A 24107-nucleotide genomic window follows, 5' to 3' on the forward strand; every position below is an offset into this window, starting at 1 on the left:
GGGAGGGGATTTATGAATAAAAAAGTGAAGTGACGCAACAACAAATTTCATTCATACTACCCATATTCATACTTTATAGAACATACTTTTTAAATGATCGCAAATTAAATTCTAATTCAAATGTAGTACCTACTCAGACTGAGCTATTTTGGATGCAGCACATATAGTTATAGTGTTTCGCACATAAGAAGTATACAACTTTTTCATATTTTATTGTATGTCCTCTATAGAATACATCAGGTCTCTTCTAGAGGCAAGGCAACAAGGCAAGACAATCAAGGCCATTTTTTTCATTGATATCACCTGTAAAATGTTTGCATTTTTTCAATGCAAAAATAAAATTGTTCACTCTCAGAAAAAAAGGTACAGCGCTGTCACTTTTCAAACAGTGAAAAGGTGCATCTTTGTACCATACCCCTAAACGGTACATAATAGTAACTTAAAGGTACATATTAGTACTTTAAAAGTTCATATTAGTACCTTTTCGCTTTTGTACCTTAAGGTGATGGTACACGGGGCAACTTTTTGAGCAATGTTGCTGGGCAATGTTGCTGTCAACGGGCAACCAGGTGAGACACAGATACACTGATCTAAAGTATCCATAAGTATTTATTGCTAATTTGTTGCAAATTCTCATTGGGAAAGTGCCAAAAGCAACTTCGCTCTGCAACATTGCCCAGCAACATTGCTCAAAAAGTTGCCCAGTGTATCATCACCTTTAGGGTAGTGCCCCAGTGACAGCGCTGTACCTTTTTTTCTGACAGTGTATGCTCAATTTTATATAGATATAGCTATACTGTCCAATTTTTATATATTAACATGTTTTTAAGGCTGGGATAAGCTCCTGCATCCCTATAGCCCTACATAGGAAAAGCGTAGAATGTCCTCACAATGGATGGTCTCACAAACAAATGCCTTCTAAAGAGGACAAAATGAACAGCTGGACTCTTAAACTGATACAGCATATAAAATGGAACAGAGCAAGTCTGTTTTCCACATCATATCATGTTAGTATTGCAATGTGTCTTTACCCAATACATGCAAAACACATTATATAATATTTCAAACATAATTCAGCATGACAGTTACAGATATCAGATCTCTGATTTGAGAACACAGTAATCTTGTGTCAGAATGAGTTTTTCGTCCGTTATGGTAATATAAATGTCCATTCCTCTTGAAAGAAGTTTTGTTACACTTTATATTTCTGTTTCCCCGTCTCACTGATGACGCAGATGTGCTGTGAAGGGGAAGACATCGCATACGTGAGTCAAGTGATAAATAAAGCACAAAATAGAGCTGTAAAAGTAACATCATAATGCTTGCTTCTGCTTTTCTGCAATGTGACACATTGATGTTTTCCATCATTTACAGCTTCAGGGGGGGCTTGGACACATGATGTGTGAGGCTGATTAGAGTTTTCTAGCAAAGTTGAATGCTCTGCTGCATGCCAGATTTCATTTGGATGTTCACCAAGTCCTGCTCAACACTCTGGGATGACATTCATGCAGCAGATTCAGATGACTGTGAGATTCATCTATTATATAATGCTCTATGATGAGCTTTGAGGTGGGGAGGCCTTTTTATGCAGCTTTAAACCTTTTCCAGTTTTTTATTCACTGGCTATACTTTCAGGTTATTAGTTCTGTATTTTAAAGTATTTGCTCAGCTACTCCAAGGGGTAAAAGTTTGTCCATGTTGCCAAAGGCCATAACTACACTATCTAATAATATACACTATATTGCCAAAAGTATTGGGACACCCCTACAAATCATTGAATTCAGTTGTTTCAATCACTTCCATGGCCACAGGTGTATACAATCAAGCACCTAGGCAGGCAGACTGCTTCTACAAACATTTGTGAAAGAATGGGTCGCTCTCAAGAGCTCAATGAATTCAAGTGTGGTACCGTGATAGGTTACCACCTGTGCAATAAGCCAATTTGTGAAATTTCCTCACTACTAAATATTACAGTTAGTGGTATTATAACAAAGTGGAAGCAATTGGGAACAACAGCAACTCAGCCACGTGGTAGGCCACGTAAAATCACAGAGTGGGATCAGCACAGTGTTGTGCAGAAGTCGCCAACTTCAATAGCTTCACGTGGCCTTCAGATTAGCTCAAGAACAGTGCATAGAGAGCTTCATGGAATGCATTGTGACAAGTGTAATGTTTGGTAGAAGGGAGATTATGGTGTGGGGGTTGTTTTTCAGGGGATGTGCTTGGCCCCTTAGTTCCAGTGAAAGCAACTCTTAATGCTTCAGCATATCAAGACATTTTGGACAATTTCATGCTCCCAACTTTGTGGGAACAGTTTGGGGATGGCCCCTTCCTGTTCCGACATGACTGCGCACCAGTGCACAAAGCAAGGTCCATAAAGACATGATGAGCGAGTTTGGTGTGGAGGGACTTGACTGGCCTGCACAGAGTCCTGACCTCAACCCGATAGAACACCTTTGGGATGAATTAGAGTGGAGACTGCGAGCCAGGCCTTCTCGTCCAACATCAGTGCCTGACCTCACAAATGCGCTTCTAGAAGAAGTTGAAGCTCTTATAGCTGCAAAGGGTGGACCAAATCCATATTAAACCCTACGGATTAAGAATGGGATGTCATTAAAGTTCATGTGCATTAAAGGCAGGCATCCCAAAACTTTTGGCAATATAATGTAGATTTTATATACCAAAAAAAAATAATCTATACCAGATGTTTTGCCATTGACAATTTTGGTAGCACTTTACAATAAGGTCTCATTTGTTAACATTAGTTAATGCATTTCCAAACAAACAAGAAATAGCTATGTTTTCATCCAAAGTTGCGAATGTAACTTGTGTGCAAAATTGCTATATCGCATAAAACATTTGCGAATAAAGCACAGTTTCCATCCAGTGAGTCGAAGAGAACATTATCTTCACTTTCTGATAGACTACCGCTAAAAAATCACTAAGAAACATTGGAGAAGCCACCATATATAATCATTTTCGTATATAAATGATTTGCGTCTCAGAGAAACTTGTGCGTCTCAATAAACTTGTTGTCTTGCTTTCAGAGGCAGATGCTGCTGTTTGGGAACCCAGTCATGTAAGACAGTTCTAGGAGGGAAATATACCGAGCATCTTTGATAACAGACTTCTGAATGACCAAAACAGCATTTTAGATGCTTTGCGAACAAGATTTTTACGCTGGTTAGTACAGTTATGCTGTCACATCGCGAAAGTCACATGATTTTATTTTATGAGCATCAAGGAATTTATTCTGTAAATGCATTTCCATCATAGTTTATGCGCATCTTTTCGTATCGGATAGAAAATGTATCCGACTCAAACGAGCGCATACATTTTTTATGCGCATTTTTAGAATTTATGCACATCTTGGCGTTTCCGTTCAGCATTTTTTGATGCGATATCCCAAAAGGCGCATAAAAATAGGTGGATGGAAACATTGCTAATGAGCACTGTATTTTTACAGTATTGAATAACCTTTTGGCATTACAAATCAGCATAGTCACTATTAAGGGGTTTGAGATGGAGTGTTCGTTCTTGTTGTGCCATCAGCCAATGTGTGTTGTCATGATGTAATGTTCCAACCCCTTCTAGAAACCAAATACAAAGGTCCAACTCTAAACCTGTCAGGGGGGCATAAGCAGATTGTACAAAAAAGTATGAATGAGATTGTACAAATTCATACACTTTCAGAAAAAAAGGTACAAAAGCTGTCACTGGGGCGGTGCCCTTTCAAAATGTACATCTTTGTGTCTAAAGAGTATATATTAGTACCTCAAAAATACATGTTGGTACCAAAAGTGTATATATTAGTACCTAATTGGTACATTTTAGAACATTTTGAAAGGGTACCATCCCAGTGACAGATTTTGTACCTTTTTTCTGAGAGTGTATGATCTGTTCACCAACATGTAAAATTGTTACAAATTGCCATGAGATTGTGTTGCATTTTCCTGTTGCTCTAGAGATGTCACATGACATTTTCTCATCCAGCGCCACGTTGTTCAAATAGCAAATGCAGGTCTGAAAACAAGGTGTGTTCAGGTGCATTGTTGGGACATTGCCATTGCAAATGAAAACGACTGCGGCATTGACCAGGTTTTTAAACCTGGTCAATGGCGCAGTATTTTTTTTTTTGTTATTTAAAGTTAATAATATGCACATTAGTGATATGCGCCTTAGTAATATGCGCCTATAAGCAGGTGCACACTGCTTGTTACACACACAGGGACGCGCAGCAGCACACAAACATTCTGAAATATTAAAAATAAAAGATTCCTCTCTGGAGAAGTGTTCAGTCTTTCCACTTGCAAATTCAGCCATGTAAATAGCGAATCCGCCATGGTGCAAGCGCAACTGGCTTTTAAAGGGAATGGGAGATGAGTCTCTGACTGGTTTATTGCACGTTATGCCTAAAATACACCCATGACTAATTTAAGAGACTAGGTACAACCTTTTCGGACCAAAAGTGGATTCGGGATGCCTTAAGTGCACCTGCGCCATGTGCTTCAGACCATGCGCTCAGATTGTTAAAATAGGGCCCAAAGTCTCTCATTGTTTAATCTCCAAAAAATCATGGAATTCTTTTTTTATTTAAATGGAAATTATCTTACATTGAGGTCCCTGAAGTACTCATTGTAGTCCAGAGCGTAACCCACCACAAAACGATTGGGAATGACAAATCCAACATCTGTAGAGAAACACAAATAATCAGACCGCACAAATCACAGCCGTGTTCACATAATCATATTGTGATTCATTATGGCCCATCTCTGCAGGGAAGAAGTATGTTTGAGCACCCTTGAGCACTCACAGTCAGGGAGCTCTGCCGCCCCGTGAGGAACCCTCTTCACCAGCAGCCTGAGTGATGAGACACAGGAACACATTAAAGGTCCCATGGCATTACATTTTCATTTTATGAGGTATTTCAACATTAATATGAGTTCCCCTAGCCTGAATATTGTCCCCAAGTGGATAGAAATGTTGATCGGTGTAAAACCGAGTTCTGGCTGTCTTTCTCTGCCTTTGAGAAAATGACAGGCCAGATGAGCCAATCCTGAAGTCTCCTGGTTTGACGTCCAAGCAGGAACGGTTACCTCCCTTTCCCCCGCCCAGAGAATCTGGCACGCCCATGCAAACGCGAGAGATCATTAACGTTATTTGTGAACGAGTGAATGCTGGCAGTTTCTCAGTGTTTGGATGTACAAATGAAAACAAGTCTTTCTTCAGTTCCTTCTGATCTGTGATCATTGATTTCTTATGTGTAGCTTATTATTTATTATTTGTGGACACGCAGCGGCTTCTCTCTCTCCCGACAGAACAGTGTTTTCGTGTTTTCTATCTTGTGAGTCAGTGTTTTTGTACGTCCTTGTCGCGTCTATCTGTTCTAAAATGTGCATACAGTCTTTTCTGTTTAACATCAGCAGTCACATCTTTAGAGATAAACTTCACACACGCCGAAGCTCGGCCTCCAACATCCCCGACCCCCAGTACTGCATCTGGCCCACAGCGGAGGCACCAAACGCGGCGTTAGATTAAGCAGAAGGGGGGTAAGCGTGAGGGTATCCGGCTAGGCTAGCCAGCTTTCCCCACAATAAACTGGATTACATTCGATTACTGCTGTTGTGTCTTTGTTTGCGCTGTGTAACGTTACTCAATGCGCGTCAATGACGCTATTCATATGATTGGAACATATCTAGAAATAATGCTATACTCAACACTTACTAACTCGTTCATCTCGCTGTAATAGTACATTGCATGTGTTACAAAGTTGGTAGAATAATGATGAAGAGGACTCGGCGTGACTGGGACTCGTGTTTATTCAGAACTCTCAGATATAAACACAATAAACTCGCGCTGACAGACAGCGCTCTCATAACTCAGTAGTTACTATAAATAACTTTGTTAGCAATCGCTTCGTCTCCGTGATGTCCGGTTCGCGAACGAATCATTCTTTTGAATCGGTTCTTTTTAGTCAACCGAACCAGTTCACCAAATCGGACTGAATCGTTCTAAACGGTTCGCGTCTCGAGTCAGCGCTGATCCATAATTTACTAAAGTTACTAACTTTCTGACATGAGTGACAGCCCCTCCGACTAGAAATAAACTAATAACCTGAAGTATATGCTAGTAACTACAAGTTCACCCTGAACTGAGACATGCTGAGAGAACTGATGTGAAGTGAACTCAGGTCCATCCGTATCTCTGGCAGACTCGTGCCTGCTCGTGCCTCGTTAAACCACGCCCCCTCCGCTCATTTAAAATGCAAAGATGTCAGCCAATCACAACAGTGGGCGTTTTTACTGAAGTCTCACAGCAGACACGCCTCTTGAAGCAGGGCATTCAGCAACAGGGCAAACAGTAGTATAGAAAAAATGCCTTTTACTTCTAAATTATGACATTTCATGATGTAAAAATCATACTAATAATATAAGTACACCTCAGAAAACACTATAAAATAATAGAAAAATGCCATGCCATGGGACCTTTAACATTGCTGACAAAACACCCTGAACCTCCATTAGATCAAAACTATGAAAATGTTGAGGTCTGCCCCTCTTAGACAGCTTGATTTAATCTCAGGCCACGCATCCTCTTATATTAGCTATGTTTCCATCCACCTATTTTTTGTGTGAATTTTGGGATATCTCATAAAAAACGCTGGATGGAAGCAGTAAGATGTGTATAAATTGCAATCGAAGTCGGACAAACTTTCTAACCAGAATTTAAGCTTTTATTCACATTTAAACATTGATCAGCAAACATAAACAGAAGCTCAACTGAACCTGCTTGATGCACGAGAACAAACCTCATTGGTTCTTGCAGAAGCTCAAATGTGCAGCGTAACACGAGAATGAACCTCATTGGTTCTTGCGGAAGATCAAACGTGCAGCGTAACACAAGAATGAACCTCATTGGTTCTTGCGGAAGATCAAACGTGCTGCGTAACACGAGAATGAACCTCATTGGTTCTTGCGGAAGATCAAACGTGCTGCGTAACACGAGAATGAACCTCATTGGTTCTTGCGGAAGATCAAACGTGCTGCGTAACACGAGAATGAACCTCATTGGTTCTTGCGGAAGATCAAACGTGCAGCGTAACACGAGAATTAACCTCATTGGATCAAACGTGCTGCGTAACACGAGAATGAACCTCATTGGTTCTTGCGGAAGATCAAACGTGCAGCGTAACACAAGAATGAACCTCATTGGTTCTTGCGGAAGATCAAACGTGCTGCGTAACACACAAGAATGAACCTCATTGGTTCTTGCTGAAACTTAAACGTGTTGCGTAACACATGAGAATGAACCTCATTGGTTCTTGCTGAAGCTTAAACGTGTTGCGTAACACATGAGAATTAACCTCATTGGTTCTTGTGGAAGCTCAAACATGATGTGTAACACAATAATAAACCTCATTGGTTCTTGCGGAAGCTCAAACGTGCTGCGTAACACGAGAATTAACCTCATTGGTTCTTATGGAAGCTCAAACGTGCTGCGTAACACGAGAATGAACCTCATTGGTTCTTGCAGAAGCTCAATGTTTATATGTTAAAAGCCTAAATTCGATCAAATTCATTAAACGATTGAGTCTCTTCAGAAATTTTTTCAAAACCACTTAATTCATATGGATTAGTTTTACAATATATTTATGAACTTTGAGGCATCAAAGTGGTGGTTGTGTAGCTGTAAATGGAGAGACAAAAAGCTCTAGGATTTCATCAAAAAGATCTTCATTTGTGTTTGAGTTAACGACATGAGGGCGAGTAAATGATGACAGAATTGTAATATTTGGGTGAACTATCCCTTTAAGTCAAACTCACCTACTGTTCATTGCATTTTGTCTGCAAGTTCTAAAGCCATTTATGATGTGCAAAAAAAGAACTATAGTGACTTATCCGATTGCAACAACTTCCATTTTTACTACAGATATGTTGCGCCAATTTCCCAGCAAGTGACGATTTTGCTCTCTTGAAACCTTGCTTTATTCGCATAAGTTTTATTCGATTTTAAATGGAAACATAGCTATTGCTTTAATGGAGTTCCCCTTCTCACCCTGCAACTTTAACCATTTTGGGCTGGAAAGTCTCCACGTGCTGTAGAAGGGCTCTCATTGTCTTTCCTGTGTCCACTATTGCCTGTGAGGGAAATTAATACATATAAGATTACACTGTAATGGAGATATAGTGCTACAAGCCTCGCTGTCTACAGTTATTCAAATTTCGTCTTCCTGTGGAGTTTTGCAGGTGCAGATTCCATGTGGAAAAGTGTTTGATCTGAAATACTCTAAAAAGCAATTCTGTCAGGCAATATATATATATATTGTCCACTATATATCTTCAGTGTCCACATGATCCTGATTTGCTGCCCTAGACATTTTTTTAATTATTATTATCAATGTTGAAACTTGAAAAAAAAGTTCTTTGATGAACAGAAAGTTCAAAAGAACAGCATTTATTTAAAATAGAAATATTTTGTAACATTATAAAAGTATTTACTGTCACCGTTGTTTGATTGATTTCTTTAAAAGAAAGCTTAACCTTTTGAATGGCGGTGTACACACACATATGATGTAAAAAAAAAACTATTTTAAGGTTGAACTATGTATATAATGCTTTCATTTCATTAATTGAAATAAATGTAAGCATTTGTCCTCCATCTTTCACTGAGCTGCATGCTGTTTAGCACAGCCTTCACCCCTGGAGTGCGCTATGATGCCTAGAATTCTGTCTAGGTACCACAAGACTTTTAATGAGAGTTTAGTAACGTTAAAAAAAACCTACCCAAAGTTATGGAAATAATGATCAACAGCACTTTTATTCAATGCAGCAGCACATGGAGGGATCTACGTGGGTGATTTCATTGGAAAATATCTGATGTGAAATCTGATCTGAAAGGAAAATACCTTTCTACTCTATTGTTTTCCAGACAAATCACAGACTACCCTGCACATGTGCCATGGGAATTGTTCATAACAAACTTTGTTTGCTTCTCTCTTGCATTTCATTTAAGTTAGTTTGTGTGATTTAGTTTTTCATGATTGTTATTTTTAGTTTTTTGTAGAATGCAATTCTACTGATTTGTGATAACATTAAATGAACGTGCCTGCACACTTTGCTAAACCCACTGTGAAAAACACAATCTTACCTCCACAATCAAGACATTCTGTGTGGCATGTGAGGGGGGGAAAACAGAGAGAATATCAGAATGTAGAAAATCCAACAGATTTAAAACAACATCCAAAAACAGCAGAAACAACAAGAAAGAATCTGGATGTCATCACCCTCTGTGGTTGTTTAATGATATATTTGAAGTAGATCTGATCCTATGCAAGCACAGCCACCCCATTACAAGGCAAATACTTTCATTATGGAAGGTTTTGTGTAAAGCTACTCGTGTTTTCAAAAGATCATAGATTACTCCAACCACAGAATGCCACATTAACAGTCTAATTTAATCCTATTTTGGGCAATATATTCCTATTCTGAGTAATCTTTTTTCCTATCATAAGAACTTCATGGATCATGTAGTTTCTTAGATTAATGTGTGCCGTATTTGCTATACCCTACCATTTTGGTAAAATTGTTTAATGTTTTTGAAAGATTATTCCCAAGCAAGGCTGCCTTTATTTTATCAAATATACAGTAAAAAGAGTAATATTGTGAAATAATATTTCAAATTAAAATATCTGTTTTCTATGGAAGCTTGTTTCCGCCACATAATTATAATTGCATAAAAGATAATTGTGACTTTTTATCTCAGATTTTGTTCACAGCTCGCAATTCATCTCACAGTTTCTTTTTTTCTCAGAATTGGCGCATTGCTATTTCGAGGCAACTGAAAACAACTGTGCCATTGACCAACAAAAACCTGGTCTAAAGTCAATAAAGCAGTACTTTTTGTTATTTAAAGGGCGCGTTAGTAATATGTCTCAACGTGCATACACTCTGCTTGTTACAAACACACTAAAGTCTGTGATATAAAGTCAGAATTGTGTGATAGAAAGTCAGAATTGTGTGATATAAAGTCAGAATTGTGAGATTTAAAGTCAGAATTGTGTGATATAAAGTCAGAATTGTGTGATTTAAAGTCAGAATTGTGTGATATAAAGTCAGAATTGTGTGATATAAAGTCAGAATTGTGTGATATAAGTCAGAATTGTGTGATATAAAGTCAGAATTGTGTGATATAAAGTCAGAATTGAGTGATATAAAGTCAGAATTGTGAGATATAAAGTCAGAATTGTGATATAAAGTCATAATTGTGATATAAAGTCATAATTGTGATTTAAAGTCAGAAAACTAATATAAAGTCATAATTGTGAGATATAAAGTCAGAATTGTGTGATATAAGTCAGAATTGTGAGATTTAAAGTCAGAATTGTGAGATTTAAAGTCAGAATTGTGTGATATAAAGTCAGAATTGTGTGATATAAAGTCAGAATTGTGAGTTATAAAGTCAGAATTGTGATATAAAGTCAGAATTGTGTGATATAAAGTCATAATTGTGAGATATAAAGTCAGAATTGTGTGATATAAGTCAGAATTGTGAGATTTAAAGTCAGAATTGTGAGATTTTAAAGTCAGAATTGTGTGATATAAAGTCAGAATTGTGTTATATAAAGTCAGAATTGTGTGATATAAAGTCAGAATTGTGTGATATAAAGTCAGAATTGTGATATAAAGTCAGAATTGTGATATAAAGTCAGAATTGTGTGTGATATTAAGTCAGAATTGTGTGATATAAAGTCAGAATTGTGTGATATAAAGTCAGAATTGTGTGATATAAAGTCAGAATTGAGTGATATAAAGTCAGAATTGTGTGATATAAAGTCAGAATTGTGTGATATAAAGTCAGAATTGTGATATAAAGTCAGAATTGTGTGATATAAAGTCAGAATTGTGATATAAAGTCATAATTGTGATTTAAAGTCAGAAAACTAATATAAAGTCATAATTGTGAGATATAAAGTCAGAATTGTGTGATATAAGTCAGAATTGTGAGATTTAAAGTCAGAATTGTGAGATTTAAAGTCAGAATTGTGTGATATAAAGTCAGAATTGTGAGATATAAAGTCAGAATTGTGTGATATAAAGTCCGAATTGTGTGATATAAAGTCAGAATTGTGAGATATAAAGTCAGAATTGTGATATAAAGTCAGAATTGTGTGATATAAAGTCAGAATTGTATGATGTAAATTAAGAATTATGTGATATAAAGTCAGAATTGTGTGATATAAAGTCAGAATTGTGTGATATAAAGTCAGAATTGTGTTATATAAAGTCAGAATTGTGAGTTATAAAGTCAGAATTGTGTTATTTAAAGTCAGAATTGTGAGTTATAAAGTCAGAATTTTGTGATATAAAGTCAGAATTGTGTGATATAAAGTCAGAATTATGTGATATAAAGTCAGAATTGTGTTATATAAAGTCAGAATTGTATGATGTAAAGTAAGAATTATGTGATATAAAGTCAGAATTGTGTTATATAAAGTCAGAATTGTGTGATATAAAGTCAGAATTGTGTTATATAAAGTCAGAATTGTGTTATATAAAGTCAGAATTGTATGATGTAAAGTAAGAATTATGTTATATAAAGTCAGAATTGTGTGATATAAAGTCAGAATTGTGTGATATAAAGTCATAATTGTGAGATATAAAGTCAGAATTGTGTGATATAAGTCAGAATTGTGAGATTTAAAGTCAGAATTGTGAGATTTTAAAGTCAGAATTGTGTGATATAAAGTCAGAATTGTGTGATATAAAGTCAGAATTGTGTGATATAAAGTCAGAATTGTGTGATATAAAGTCAGAATTGTGTGATATAAAGTCAGAATTGTGATATAAAGTCAGAATTGTGATATAAAGTCAGAATTGTGTGTGATATTAAGTCAGAATTGTGTGATATAAAGTCAGAATTGTGTGATATAAAGTCAGAATTGTGTGATATAAAGTCAGAATTGAGTGATATAAAGTCAGAATTGTGTGATATAAAGTCAGAATTGTGTGATATAAAGTCAGAATTGTGATATAAAGTCAGAATTGTGTGATATAAAGTCAGAATTGTGATATAAAGTCATAATTGTGATTTAAAGTCAGAAAACTAATATAAAGTCATAATTGTGAGATATAAAGTCAGAATTGTGTGATATAAGTCAGAATTGTGAGATTTAAAGTCAGAATTGTGAGATTTAAAGTCAGAATTGTGTGATATAAAGTCAGAATTGTGAGATATAAAGTCAGAATTGTGTGATGTAAAGTCCGAATTGTGTGATATAAAGTCAGAATTGTGAGATATAAAGTCAGAATTGTGATATAAAGTCAGAATTGTGTGATATAAAGTCAGAATTGTATGATGTAAATTAAGAATTATGTGATATAAAGTCAGAATTGTGTGATATAAAGTCAGAATTGTGTGATATAAAGTCAGAATTGTGTTATATAAAGTCAGAATTGTGAGTTATAAAGTCAGAATTGTGTTATTTAAAGTCAGAATTGTGAGTTATAAAGTCAGAATTTTGTGATATAAAGTCAGAATTGTGTGATATAAAGTCAGAATTATGTGATATAAAGTCAGAATTGTGTTATATAAAGTCAGAATTGTATGATGTAAAGTAAGAATTATGTGATATAAAGTCAGAATTGTGTTATATAAAGTCAGAATTGTGTTATATAAAGTCAGAATTGTGTTTTATAAAGTCAGAATTGTATGATGTAAAGTAAGAATTATGTTATATAAAGTCAGAATTGTGTGATATAAAGTCAGAATTGTATGATGTAAAGTAAGAATTATGTGATATAAAGTATAATAAAAACAATTACCCTCAGAACTGGACTTAATAACTTGCAATTGCAAGTTTATATCTCACACTTCTGAGAAAAGTCAGAACGGCAAGAAAAAAAGTCAGATTTGTGAGATAAAAAGTCGCAATTACCTTTTTTTTTTAATTATTCTGTGGCGGAAACAAGCTTCCATAGTCTTCAGTGTCACATGATCCTTCAGAAATCATTCTAATATACTGATTTGCTGCTCAAGAAACATCTGTTATTGTCAATGTATTGTCAAACCATTTTGGATTATTTGATGAACAGAACCTTCAAAAGAACAGCATTCTATTGAGCCCAAACTTTTAATTGATGGTGTAAACGCAGTCTCGACAAGCTATAGAAATGACAGATGACAGATTACTGGTAATGAATATAATCAATAACAGTCATCTGCTCACTATAGAGCTGCCTGATATCTATATCAGACACATCTGGAATAATTAAGGACTTCTGGATGCTGTACCCTGACGGGAGTGAACAAAAGAACGGCAAAACTAACGATTATTTTTGTGGATTTGTAATAAGGAAAGGAGTGACCCTTTTGACTTTAGTCCTTCCTTAAGGGCAGCTTCAGTCCTTCCTTAATTATGATTGCCACAATATACAGAGCATATATCAGACATAAAGATCCAGTCAGATTCTCATCTCTGTGCTAGATTCACTGGATAGATCCTGTCAAGTCTCGTGTCAAATAATTATATCTAAAAATACGATAAAAAATTGTATTAAAAATTTATTACAAAAGAATCCAGTATTCAGTGTCACATGATCCTTCAGAAATCATTATAAAGTGAAAACTGCTTCTGAGACTGAGACATTTCTGAACTGCCAGGACTTAAAAATTTGTCTCAGAACTCTTGGATACAATGAAAACCTCAGACATATGAACACCAGCCTTAGAAGCTGTACATTTTCATGCATTCTTATGACTAATAAGAAAACATGTGCGATACCTTTCCTTTCAGCATGGAGAGGTCGTCTGGTCCAATAATGTGCAGATCTTCAGTGGACTGGTCATTCTGTAAAAGACACCGAGTAGAAAGCACAGACAGACGTTAAAAGCCCCCTACTGTGACCCTGTCAGCACATATGATCTTACAGTCTCTATGGTCATGACACAATGCTGTACACCCGACAGAAGCTGCTTTTGTCTGCTGAGACAATTGGGTTGTGTCCTCTTCTCAGGATCAAGTTGAACTTTTGTGAAGGGGTGAAGTGGTTCTTCTGTGCTTGAGAAGAACGTTCTGGGTTGGTTGTGTTCAGACAGGAAGCTGGCCCACTGGCTGATGGATTGGAGGCTCCTTAGGGGCCCATGAGTTACAGCAAAACACAGACTATGAAGACCCTACCCAGCCATGACAGAACAACTTGACCTTTACTCTATCTTAGAGTGGATTCTCTCTCTGCATTTCAATTACAGACAAACATATATTGTGATAATATAGGCTAAAAGACATATTTGATTACTGTAGCAGTACATTTGGATTTCTCTATCATGGGAGAAAAAGTCATTGGGCCTCATTCATGAAATGTTCGTAAATATATGAGCAAATTCGGAGTAATTTGCGCTTAAAATGGTCCTTTACGAAAACTCTCCTCGAGATTCACAAACGCTTCGTATACCACGGATTCTGTGGTTAAACGTGTGTATATTAATGAATTCCAAACATTCGTAAATAGGACGCGCGTGCACGCTCATTTATAATTAGCATAATCCCCGCCCATGAGTTACAACTGCAAATGACGTGGCCAGGAACACTGTGGAATCTTCTGGAATTCTTTCTTAGGTTTGGCTCCAGTATATTGCATAAATGCTAAAGAGACTAATTGACCATATGCTAGCAAGAAATATTCAATTATCGTGTGTCCACCAAAGGCTCTTCTGAAAACGGCCAGCTGGTGGCGCTTGAAAGCGCTTTGCAAGGGCAGCGTTTTTCCAGCTGAGATACTTTGATTTCTATGAATATGATACAGAATTTCCATGGCAGTAATGTGTTACTAGTATCTCATTTTGAAGAATATTACTGAATATAAAAAATGCCGTAAAAAGCAGTATTAACTTCTCCATTATTGTTGTTCAGTCCATAGATATCCATAATAAAGGCTAGATGTCTCGTGCGCGCTGCTGGCCAATGGAGGTCGACGTCCGCACCTGGCGGCCATCTTGTCACAGGCAGCTCGCTCACTCGTAACATTGTTTTCATGAGTGCTTGCACTTTTTAAATAAGCATAACTTGCTCAATTTTCTACCGATTTTCAAACTGTTTGGTTTGTTATAAACGTCAGAGATGTAGTTATGACACTGCATACTTATGAAAAATTATTCATAATTTGTTCAAGCATCCATGATTATAGACACGTTAATAACGTTTGTAAGAAACCAAACCATTTGTAAATCCGTCAAGATATTTGTGTTCATGCAGATCACTCGCCTTACATCAGGTACCACAGAGCCCTGCCTGTGACAAGATGGACAAGACGGTGATGACGTTAGAGACTCCGCCGTAAGACATCTAGCCTTTATTATGGTTATCTATGGTTCAGTCGGTGTACAAGTAGGATGATTGGTCAGTGTAGTATTTGTCCTGCCCCTCCTCCACTGTGATTGGACGGCTGGGTAAAAAGTGACAGTGACGAGCGAGGCCTATTGAACAGTAAAACGTTGAACAGTAAAAAAAAAAATATACAAAAAAAAAAGACGGGGCAAATCAACTCTTGAAACATTATTCTGGTACATAGTGCATCAAAATGCAATGTCATCAGTTGAATGACAAATTAGAACATAGAACATAGAACGTTCAAATGTTTAACCTTTTACACGTGGTAGGGAGCAGGTGTAAATTTCTTTCATACCAACTAACATTTTGAAAATACTAAAATTTTCGTGAATGTGAAACTTTACGTCAGAGTGGCTTTACGAACAATTTACACACAAATTCGTTCTGCTCGTGTTTCATGAATGAGGCCCATTGTGTGGACATTTTTGTCAGTCTGAACAAATAATCAGTCAAGATGTTGACATTAAAATGTGTGATATTTTGATTTTAATAATGTATAATATAATAATATAATACAATATAATCTATCCTAACTTTCTGGATTTTTACATTTTCAGAAAACATCACTTAGTATGATTTATAAGCTGTTTTCCTCGTGGGGACCTCATTGGATATTGCCATCTTTGTGGGGACATTTTGACCCCATAATGTAGGGTTTACCTGGACACACACACACACACACACACACACACACACACACACACACACACACACACACACACACACACACACACACACACACACACACACACACACACACACACACACACACACACACACACACACACACACACACACACACACACACACACACACACACACACACACACACATGTAGTGTTTTCATCTTTTATGGGGACTTTCCATAGGCGTAATGGTTTTTATACCGTACATACCGTATATTATATCCCCCTACACTGCCCCTGCCCCTAAACCTAACCCTCACAGGAGACATTCTGCAATTTTACATTTTCAAAAAACATCACTTAGTCTGATTTATAAGATGTTTTCCTCATGGGGACCTAAAAATGTCCCCACAAGGATGAGGATTTCGGATATTGCTATCTTTGTGGGGACATTTTGTCCCCATAACGTGATGATTACCAGTCCACACACACACACACACACACACACACACACACACACACACACACACACACACACACACACACACACACACACACACACGTCTGGCGTGCTATCTTTGTGGGGACTCTCCATAGACGTAATGGTTTTTATACTGTACAAACTGTATATTCTATCCCCTTACACCGGATACTAACTTTAATAGTTTAATCAATCAACTACATTAGCTCTGCTTCACCTTCTTCTTTGCTCTCGTTGGTTGTAGCGCTATCCTATTGCGTGCAGAGGGAATTTGAAAGACAACCGTTTATCCCGCCCCTCGGATTGAGCCCTGCTAATGGTGAGTTTCCAGACCCAACATCTTGATGTAGGTCTGGCTTCTCAGGCTAACCCATCACACTAAACTTTATGCATTTTTAAAATAAATACAACATTCTGAATGTTTTATAAGCTTTTGTACCTATGGGGACCTCAATTTAGGTCCAACACCCCCCCACCCCCCACACACACACACACACACACACACAGTAAAAAAAGAAAAATTGACATAACTTAAAATTGTAAGGCAACTTGCTGCACAGCTTTTTTGAGTTTAGCCTACTCAACTTTTAAACAAAGTAGTTCACCTAACTCAATTAACTGAGTACGGTCACATGTCTCCCAATTTAAGATCTTTTGTTCAGCTGATTGAATTTTTATCGTTTTTTTGATTTTGTGTTGAAATTGTTTATTTTTTGGTGATCAGTGTTTTCTTTAGTTGGGCAGTTTGACGACTTTTTAATGTTAGTGTTTCTCTGGCTGCTGTAACTGAGTTTGCTATGGCAAGAAAAGCAAGAGAAAACACAATCAGATGCTGTCTGCACTGATTTTATGAACCAACTTCTTTTCACTGGTTAAGCCAACTTTTTTGCATTTAATTGTCCAGTTAACTAAAACATGGATTTTTTACAGTGCACACACAAACACACACAATTGGTCCCAACTCTGTGGTATTGGTCTACTGTGCAGTTTGGCATATGTAATAATGAAGTAGCCTACACTGTTGTACATCATCCAGGTATTCAGGTTATTGCATTCAGCCAATGTCCATACTGTGCACAATATACATAAAGTATTGCATACAGCAGAAATAGTAGAGTAACGTGGAAATATGCTAGTCTGAGCACATGCACATACCTTTCTGAATAACATGTACACAGGGTTAGAGCGCCCTCTGCTGATTACATCTGATGACGGCCACTTTAACTCATTTACAAAGCATTTATACAAATTATTGGAAGAGGCTATTTGCAATAGATGCTATTTTGGCTACACTAATTGCAAATAGTAGTATTTTATTTGCACTACATGCTATTTGCAGTGTAAATAGTGTTAGCTACTTTATACTTAGCTTGCAGTGTAAATAGTGTTAGCTACTTTATACTTAGCCTACTATTTGCACCTCTATGTTTTGTAGCATATTGTAAAAAAATATGCAATAACATATTCAGTTTATGTTTATATTTATTACATAAATAAATGTTGCCTTATTAGAACCTTACTTGTCTCTGTCCCTATACCTACCCCTACCCATAACAATATTGAAACTGCTGATCAGTAAAAGTGAGCTTGAAGGTCCAGGAAGGGACGGTTAGGTCTATATGGATAATAATACTTTGAAAGGCTGTGTTCGGCTGCATGTCGCGTCCAATCAATGCTAAACACCACATAAAATTTCACTTTATTTTCACTTTTTGAAATATTTCCTACATTTTGTTTTTAAATAAACATCTCTTCGAGCTTGCTATGCAATGGGAAAAGGGAGAATAATAGGATAGGGAAAAGTCCGATTTGCTGAGTATTTTCTCCTTAAAACTGCAGTGAAAAACAGACAGTCTCAAAAATGCGGTTTGAAATCACCATTGTTTCTGACGTCACAAACTACCTTGTAACCAATCACGTCAAAGTGCGGGAGGGCTTTAGCATATTATATTAACTATGACCACTATGAAGGAGGGGAGTCTCAAGAGAATTCAGGTTACCCCGGTATATTTTTCTGTTGATATGAAAAATCATGTACATTTAGCAATATAATGGGTGAAATATGTATATAATGTATATTACGATATTATGATGAACTATATGCCTTTCTCCACTGACGTCCTATGTTGTTCAAAGCATTTCTAAGGATGGTAAATGGGAACATGGTTTGTGTAACATTAGCAACATATTATTAGATGTTTGATAACGTAGTCAAGCCAAAGGCTAAGCATATTAATTACCGGTATGTGACGTTGTAAAGAGTGATACATAAAACGCATTACCATTCTGACACACTGAGTTGTAGAGCCTGTGTGAGTGCGTGGAGGCGGGGCTCATTTGCATATTTATGGATCCGCGTATACTAAATGAAGCAAGGGTGTAGAGTTACATTCAAGCTTTTTAAAGGAACACGCCAACTTTTTGGGACTTTAGCTTATTCATCGTATCCCCCAGAGTTAGATAAGTCCATACATACCATTCTCATCTCCGTGCGTGCCATAACTCTGTGTGACGCACCCACCGCTAGCCTAGCTTAGCACAAAGACTGGAGGTAAACGGCACCAGCTAGCCTACTTCTTATTAAGTGACAAAATAACGGCAACATTTTCCTATTTACATGTTGTGATGTGTATAGTCACATCGTGTACTAAGACCAACGGAAAATGAAAAGTGGCGATTTTCTAGACCGATATGGCTAGGAACTATACTCTCATTCCTGCAAAGTAATCAAGGAACTTTGCTGCCGTACCATGGGTGCAGCGGCGCAATGATATTACACAGCGCCTGAAAATAGGCTAACTTCCGTCAACATAACCAACATGGCAACCTGCTTGCACAGAGAGCGTGCTGGGGACTATTTTTGGGTGCTGAGTAATATCATTGCGCCGCTGCACCCATGGTCAGAGTCCTGCACGGGTGCGGGTACCCGCGAATATTGCTGAAACGGGTGAAAAACATCCTACTGTGTCGGATACGGGTGTCGGATAAGGGAGAAACACGGGTGTAAACACGGGTTTTAAACAGTCACGTGTAAACGAATATAGGCCTATATATAAACAATATATGCATGTATATTGTAGATGTGTTCCTAAAAATATGCATATACAAAAATATGCCTTGCCTGTATTCCAAGTTGATAAAATAATTTCAAATCCATATCAGTTTATCTGTGGCCGCGCGGCGCGCACATGCCCTCACAGAAGAATCACAACCGCGTACGCGCTCTGCCTGCACTGGTCGAGATGGATCATGAGGAATTGAAGAAAAGATAGCCGCAAATGTGGAAGTTCATCACTGAGGAAGCACGCAGATAACTGTGGTAACAAAACCAAGCACAAGCAGTTCTATCGAACAGTATTTGTGTTATGGTTCCTGAGTTTGGTCTCTTAATAACACTGTTTTAGTACATTAAGCCACGTTAAGTGTTTTTTTATAATGGTTTTCTATGGTAGGAAAACGTTTAACGTGTAATTATATGCGTTGCGTTCATATTTTGGGCTCATCTGATTTTTTGTACATAGTATACGTTATTAGTATTATGTTTACTGAGTTTGGTCTCTTAATAACAGTACATTAAGCCACGTTAAGCTCCCGGCCGAAGTTGTCCTTGTGTTAATGGTCATGTAATAACTTCTGTATGCTGGCAATAAACATTTTTGTAAGTGTGTTTATAATGTGATATGCTAAACTGATTTTATTGTGGGTGCGGGTCAGGTGTCGGTTCTATTTTAAGCGGGTCGGGTCGGGTGCGGATTTTATTTAATGCTGTTGTCGGAAAACGGGTCAGATGCGGGTTTAAGCACTGCGGGTACGGGCGGGTGCGGGTTTTCAAAATCGGACCCGTGCAGGACTCTGACCCATGGTACGGCAGCAAAGTTCCTTGATTATTACGCAGGAATGAGAGTATAGTTTCACCGTCGGTGTATGAATGAATGTGTGAATGGGTGAATGTGAGGCAAAATGTAAAGCGCTTTGGATGGCCGTAGGTCTGTTAAAAGCGCTATATAAATGCAGTCCATTTACCATTTAGTCCATTTAATTATCTGCCAATGGGGTAAGAAAAATAATCTTGTTTCTGTTTGAAATCTTCTTGCTTCTGTCCCAAACAGAAACAATTTTTCTTACACCATTGGCATACTTAGCAGGAAAAGCTTTTTTTTTGCAGTGAAAAGATGATTTTTTAAGGAGTTTTAAAGATGTAAGTTTTTGACTGTACTAAAGCATAAAAATACCATATGTTTGCAGATATTTAGGAATGCTGAGTTCACAGTACAAGTTTCTCTAAAAAAAAAAAATGCTACAGTCAGTTATTCTACTTTGAAAGGTGGGTTCCGTGTCAGAATATCTGTATTTGTTTTGGTCTGTGCGAAACCACACATTGCCAGTTAACCCGATAGTATTTCGCCACCCGTGTTGCCAGTTGATGGAAAATCCAGATCGCAGATTCTATACGACCTAAAAAGCCTCGGCATCCATCTAAAAATCTCTATGAACGAGAGCGTATAAAAAAAACGTGGATAAATCAACTCATCAATTTACAGTGTGTAAGTCTCCTCGGCTTCCAATGTCAGTTGCGCTCATTCCTGTTGCGTGTCCTTAAACTGGCAACCCACGTTAGCGTCGAGTCTGAGGAGGAGCGGCGGGGCAAACAATATTTTGAATTTGGACTGCAGTACCCATTTCAACCACTAACTGTCATTCTTACATACAGCACCTTTAAGGGATAAAATTATTGACTACAGGGGGACTTTAAGTTTTTCTGATTCAACCAGCCAATGGTGGGCGGAGCTAGTGTAAATAGCTTTTACCGACAAAGATGGGCTATTTGCTACTAAGTGCAAATAGACACTCCCAAAATTGTTTTGCAGTGTCTTTTTTTTTCAGTTTTGTCATGTATGGGTGTAAAAAATAGTTAATGCAGATTTGAAGGGTGTGTAAACTATGTTTTTTATCTGTAAAAAAATGTAAACCATTTTAAAGCAGGTAAGATGTGTTCACCAGTCACAGGGTATGCACTGAGAAGAAACATGACAGAGCACTCTGCTATCAAACAGAAATAGTTTTATCTATAATACATGATTTCTACTTCTCACCAGATAGCTCTTAAAGCGGATGAACTCTACTCTGGTGGTCAGTGTTCTGTTGGCGCTGCGACTCTGAGCTTTGATTGACTCCACCAGGTCAGAACAGAACTTGTATCCTCCCTTCAGAACACACAGAACCATCATGTCATGATGGCCGATATCTTCAAGGATGTCTCTGGCCAGACACTCAATCCTACAAATCACATTAGATCACAATGTCAGAAACTGTGAGTGGAGGTCATGTGATTGCTTTAATTAGATTTAAGGGTCACATGAAGTTAATGTGCAAAGTTGTAGATCGACCCAAATTTTTTTTGAATGTGATTGTGGAGCTCAGAAAGCACAAGACTGAACTATGATAAAAATGAATAGCTGAAAGCAGAAACTCTGTATATTGCATGTTTTTACATTATTCATATTCATGTACTCCAATCAAAAGGAAAACACAGATATTTAACAGCATTTAGCAATATTGTTAATGGTTTTCAATAGAAAATTCCAGATATATTTAAGCAACAAAAATTATTAGTTGTTATAAGTAGTTTTAAATCACAATGATATCTAATTAATATCTTACTTGTTTCTCATAAACAGTTTGCTTAAGTTTTCTGCTCCTCAGAAAAAAAATTCTAAGTAATTTCACATTTTTAGAAAAGTTTTCCACAAAGTCTCAAACTGTGCTCAGATTTGCCAAGATCTGTAGCTCTCAAAGTCAGAGATCTCAAGAACTAAAATTTCTCATAAAATTTGACCAAATGGTCTGATCTATAGTAACATTAATGTTATAGCTCTGTACTCTTACTGTACAACATCTATTTGTTTCTATTTTCTTAGGAGAAAACATCAGTAACATTTTACAATAAGGTTTCATTTGTCAACATTAGTTAACATGAACTAACAATGAACAATACTTCTATAGCATTTATTCATCTTCAAAAATTACGAAATTAGATTTGTACTAACTGACATTAACAAAGATGGTTTTATTATACTGTATATTGCTCATTGTTTGTTAATGACAAAGCTGGTCCTAATGAAACAACCTTTCACATTTTCGCAAATGTCATGATCTGTGTCCAGCAGAGTGCTTACCTGTTCATAATGACTCCATGAGGGATGTACACGCACTCCAGATCACCCTGGTAATGCTCAGGATAATTAAACAGCTCCAAACTGTAACCTGACCAGCCGTCTTTGATCTATATCAGCAATCAATTAATAGAATATAGAATGGTTAATCGTAAGGTTTACTGTAAGTAGAAATGACAAAATGCAAAAAAGAAGAGGGAAAAAAACTATATGAATGCAAAATTAACAAGTTGTCTTGTCATTTCAGTTGCAATTGTAATGAATAAAATCCAATATGCCATATTTACCACAACGCCTGGTTCTTTTCTCTGGTCAGCTGCCATGTTCGTGGTCATATGTGCGAGAGTGCATTAAACTGGTGCTTCCTGAGACAGGACGAGATGTTTGTGTGCCCACCCACTTTACAAACACAGTGGGATGTGTTTTACATGTTTCCATTATCAAAATATGGCAATACTTTCCTTTTTGATAGACATGGATATAGACATAGTAGTTAAAAATATTTCTAAAGGCTTTTATGAATAGAGTTTTGTTCTTTCACATGAGTCACATTAGATTTTTAACTCAAGTCATGTTGCTCATAACTGGAGAAGACAGCACAACAGAATCTCATTCACGATAGACCTACTTATTTCTCCTCTGAATTTGGACACAGACACAGATCTTAACAAATTGCCTAACTACTGAACAAATATACCATAACATTGTAACAAAACAAAATTTGGCAATAAAGTCAGAAAAACAGATAGTTAGAGGATTTAGCATGATTTGCCATTATTAACATGTTGCTAGCATGGTTTAGCATTTTGCTGGCATGTTTTACCATTATTAACATGTTGCTACTGTGATTTAGCATGTTGATAGCATTATTTAGTATTTTGCTAGCATGCTTTAGCATGAATTAGCATTTTCTAACATGAATTAGCAATTTGCTAACATTGTATAACATGTTGCTAGCATGTTTTATCATTTTGTTAGCATGATTTAACACATTGCTAGCATGATTAGCACGTTGATAGCATTATTTTGTATTTTGCTAGCATGTTTTAGCATGAATTAGCATTTTTGATTTGATTTATCGTGAATTAACATGTCACTAGCATTATTTAACATGTTGATAACATGTTTTTACTAGCATTATTTAACATGTTGATAACATGTTTTTACTAGCATGTTTTAGCATGTTACCATGTTGATAACATGCTTCTACATGTTTGCTAACATGTTTTAACCTTTTGCTAGTAGGCTATGTTTTAATATGAATTAGCATGTTGCTAGCATGTTGTTAACATTCTTTAACATGTTAATAGCATGTTTTTAACACAATAACTTTATTTTAGCATTTTTAAGCATGAATTAACATTTTTAACATTCCTTAATTGGCATGTTGTCAGCTTGATTTATCCTGAATTAGCATTATTTAGCATGTTGCTAGCATGAAT

The 24107-nt window shown here is 36.9% G+C and overlaps 1 protein-coding gene across 1 annotated transcript; it reads right to left on the minus strand.

The window, feature by feature from the left end:
- Nucleotides 1-771: 771 nt before the first annotated feature.
- On the minus strand, nucleotides 772-23008 carry prtfdc1a (phosphoribosyl transferase domain containing 1a). The gene is made up of 9 exons (XM_079805679.1): nucleotides 22953-23008; nucleotides 22669-22775; nucleotides 21586-21769; nucleotides 13781-13846; nucleotides 9148-9165; nucleotides 8056-8138; nucleotides 4814-4860; nucleotides 4614-4690; nucleotides 772-1240 (listed from the first exon to the last, which is right to left on the minus strand). Exons 1-9 carry the CDS (start codon nucleotides 22998-23000, stop codon nucleotides 1193-1195), a joined length of 678 nt encoding a protein of 225 aa, XP_079661805.1. The 5' UTR covers nucleotides 23001-23008; the 3' UTR covers nucleotides 772-1192.
- Between the last annotated feature and the right edge of the window lie 1099 nt (nucleotides 23009-24107).

The sequence above is a fragment of the Gobio gobio genome (assembly GCF_949357685.1).
Source record: "Gobio gobio genome assembly, chromosome: 23".
Taxonomy (NCBI): domain Eukaryota; kingdom Metazoa; phylum Chordata; class Actinopteri; order Cypriniformes; family Gobionidae; genus Gobio; species Gobio gobio.